Source organism: Setaria italica, chromosome V, assembly GCF_000263155.2.
Source record: "Setaria italica strain Yugu1 chromosome V, Setaria_italica_v2.0, whole genome shotgun sequence".
Classification (NCBI taxonomy): domain Eukaryota; kingdom Viridiplantae; phylum Streptophyta; class Magnoliopsida; order Poales; family Poaceae; genus Setaria; species Setaria italica.
In genome coordinates this window covers 4,567,884-4,570,273 of record NC_028454.1, presented here as the reverse complement: position 1 = coordinate 4,570,273, position 2,390 = coordinate 4,567,884, and the positions used below count along the sequence as shown (strand labels likewise).

The 2,390-nt window shown below is 53.0% G+C and overlaps 1 protein-coding gene across 1 annotated transcript; it reads left to right on the top strand.

Annotated features, from left to right (window-relative positions):
- Positions 1 to 544: 544 nt before the first annotated feature.
- LOC101771234 lies at positions 545 to 821 on the top strand. The gene has a single exon (XM_004967701.2). It carries the CDS (start codon positions 570 to 572, stop codon positions 819 to 821), a length of 252 nt encoding a protein of 83 aa, XP_004967758.1. The 5' UTR covers positions 545 to 569.
- The last annotated feature ends 1,569 nt before the right edge of the window (positions 822 to 2,390 follow it).

The following is a 2,390-nucleotide window of genomic DNA, read 5'->3' as shown; positions in this document are numbered from 1 at the left end:
CCCTGTTCTGCGATCTGCCACCCGTCCGGTCCAACTTGATGACGCAATCAGCCGGTGGCCCCGTCCGCTCCTTCCTCAGTCATCAGGCTCAGGGAACATCCATGGTCTGTTTGGCTGGACTTATAAGCCGGCTGAAAAGTTGAAACGGTTAATTTGTTATGAGAGAAAAATATTATTCGGTGACTGATAAATCGGCTGATAAGCTGAAGCGAACATGCCGGGTGCGCGCGAGGCACGCTGCTGTTTTGGTCGCCAGACGACCCAGCGGCGTCCGCAGCCAGCTGACGCCCGCGCAGGCGTATGCGCGCCCGCAAGGCGAGACAACACGTGACGAAATCCCGCGGCTGCATGCCAATGCCACGACCGGAGCAGCCTCACGCATCCTGCATAAATCTCCCGCCTCTCCCCTTCCGGAGCGCAGCAAACTGATTCCTCCGGTGCACAACCACACCAGCTCCTTCAGGAATCAGGAGTGTCCCTTCGCCCGTCTGTTCATTCCAATCCCACTCGTGCAGTCGTGCGATCCATCCATCGGGGGCTGCTTGCTGCTCATCTGTCATCTCATTCTCATGGCGTCCATCGTGCTGCTGCTGTCAGAGCTGCTGGGCGGCGAGAGCGCTAGCGTGCTGGCGGCCGACCGCTACATCATGGGCGCCCGCCTCAGCCCGAGGGAGTTCCGACCCGCCGTGACCGAGGCGTCGGCCACCAAGCAGAACGAACGGCCGGCCACCGGGACAGGGAGGGCGCGGGAGGAGAGGGGGAAGGAGTCCTTCGAGGACCTTGCGTCGTCCAGGATAGAGGTCGACGTGATGTGGCCCTGAGAGGGGCTTCAACCCAGTCATCCGTCAAGGACTAATTAGCTTTGGGTTGGACACTGGGCATGTCAATTTTTTTGTGTTCGTTGCATGACACGTACAGTATATATGCTCTGCTGCTCATTGCTTCCGGTTCTTTCTATTGAATATGTAGATACTATGTTCTTTCTATTCTAACTGACTGTTGGCTTCGTGGACATTTCACATAGAAAATCAGTCGCATAAGAATCTGCACATGTATGAAGAGATGTTGAATGGGCATCTGGGGTTTTTGAAGCTCGCTTTGCCATTTTATGTAGCTCAGCACATACGTGGCAAATGAGATCGATCATGTATGCATGTGTTATATTACATAACATGATTGTGGAGGCTCAAAGGGATACTTACACGGTTCACTACGCCCATTCATGAATTTTCCAAAGTACTGGAGATAGAAGAAGACATTAATTCGAGATCAAGATATGCATCCCCATCTCAAGGATGACTTGGTTGAGCACATATGGCAGCGATTTTGGAGGAGATCAATTTTAGCTATTTTATTTTATTAATGAAATTGATCTACTTTCAGTTTATCAGCATAGTCAAATTATAGTAGTTTACTCCATATCAACGCTTTCAGTTTCCTTCACGTGTATCTCGTGCGCAGCGTATTAGTCTGTTCTAGCACCCACTAAGGGATTGTTGTTTGGATAGAAGAGGATGGGAGTGGAACAAAGATGATTGAGTCTAAAATGAACAAATTTTCTTTCCAATCCCTTCCATTCCACCTCAACCCACTACTATCCAAACAAGTCCTAATTCTACGTACGTACTAGTGCTCCTAGGTAAAAAACTACAACTACCTGTTCACAACTATGAGAGAATTGTTGGTCTCCACCTTCATGCTAGAAAACCCACCTTTAGTCCAGTTGGTAAGGGATATAGATTCCGAAAAACTAAGCATGACTAACTATTGGAGATAAAGGAGGATCCTTTAGTCCCGGCTCATCACCCGGAACTAAAGACCTCCTTTAGTCCCGTTTGGTTTTACCAACCGTGATTAAAATGGTTGCAAAAAAATAAAAAAAAGAGGACGCGTGCCTGCCTTGTCCGCCGCTCGCCCGCCCGCGCTGGCCGCCCGCACGCCCTACTGTCCCTAGCAGGCCGGCTGCTGGGAGCCGGCCGCCCGGCCGCGCCAGCTCACGCCGTCGCCTCCGGTTGGCCGTCGCTCCCCCGCGTGGCACTGCCCTGCACCTCGCCATGCTGCCGTTCCTCCTTGCCACTGAGGGGCGAACAAAAGGGGAAGGGGAGGGGCAGCAGAGGGGGAGTAGGCGGGAGGGGGAGGGGGAAGGGGCGGGAGGGGGCGGCGAATGCGGGGGGGGGGGGGGGGGAGGGGGCGCGCCGGGGCGGCGGGCGGGCCGGTGAGGGGTGGGGGCGGCAGGGGGGTCGTGTGAAGGATCGTGGAGGCATATTTGTTCCACCTTGGTCGAATATGAGAATACTCTACGCCAAGCTTACTGATTATAACTGGGACCAAAGATAACCTAACTAAAACTACAACTTCAGACTAAAAGTCTGGTTACTATACATACCCGA

What these genes read in the sequence shown, in the direction of transcription:
- LOC101771234 (XM_004967701.2), top strand. Translation starts at nt 570, where the DNA reads ATGGCGTCCATCGTGCTGCTGCTGTCAGAGCTGCTGGGCGGCGAGAGC.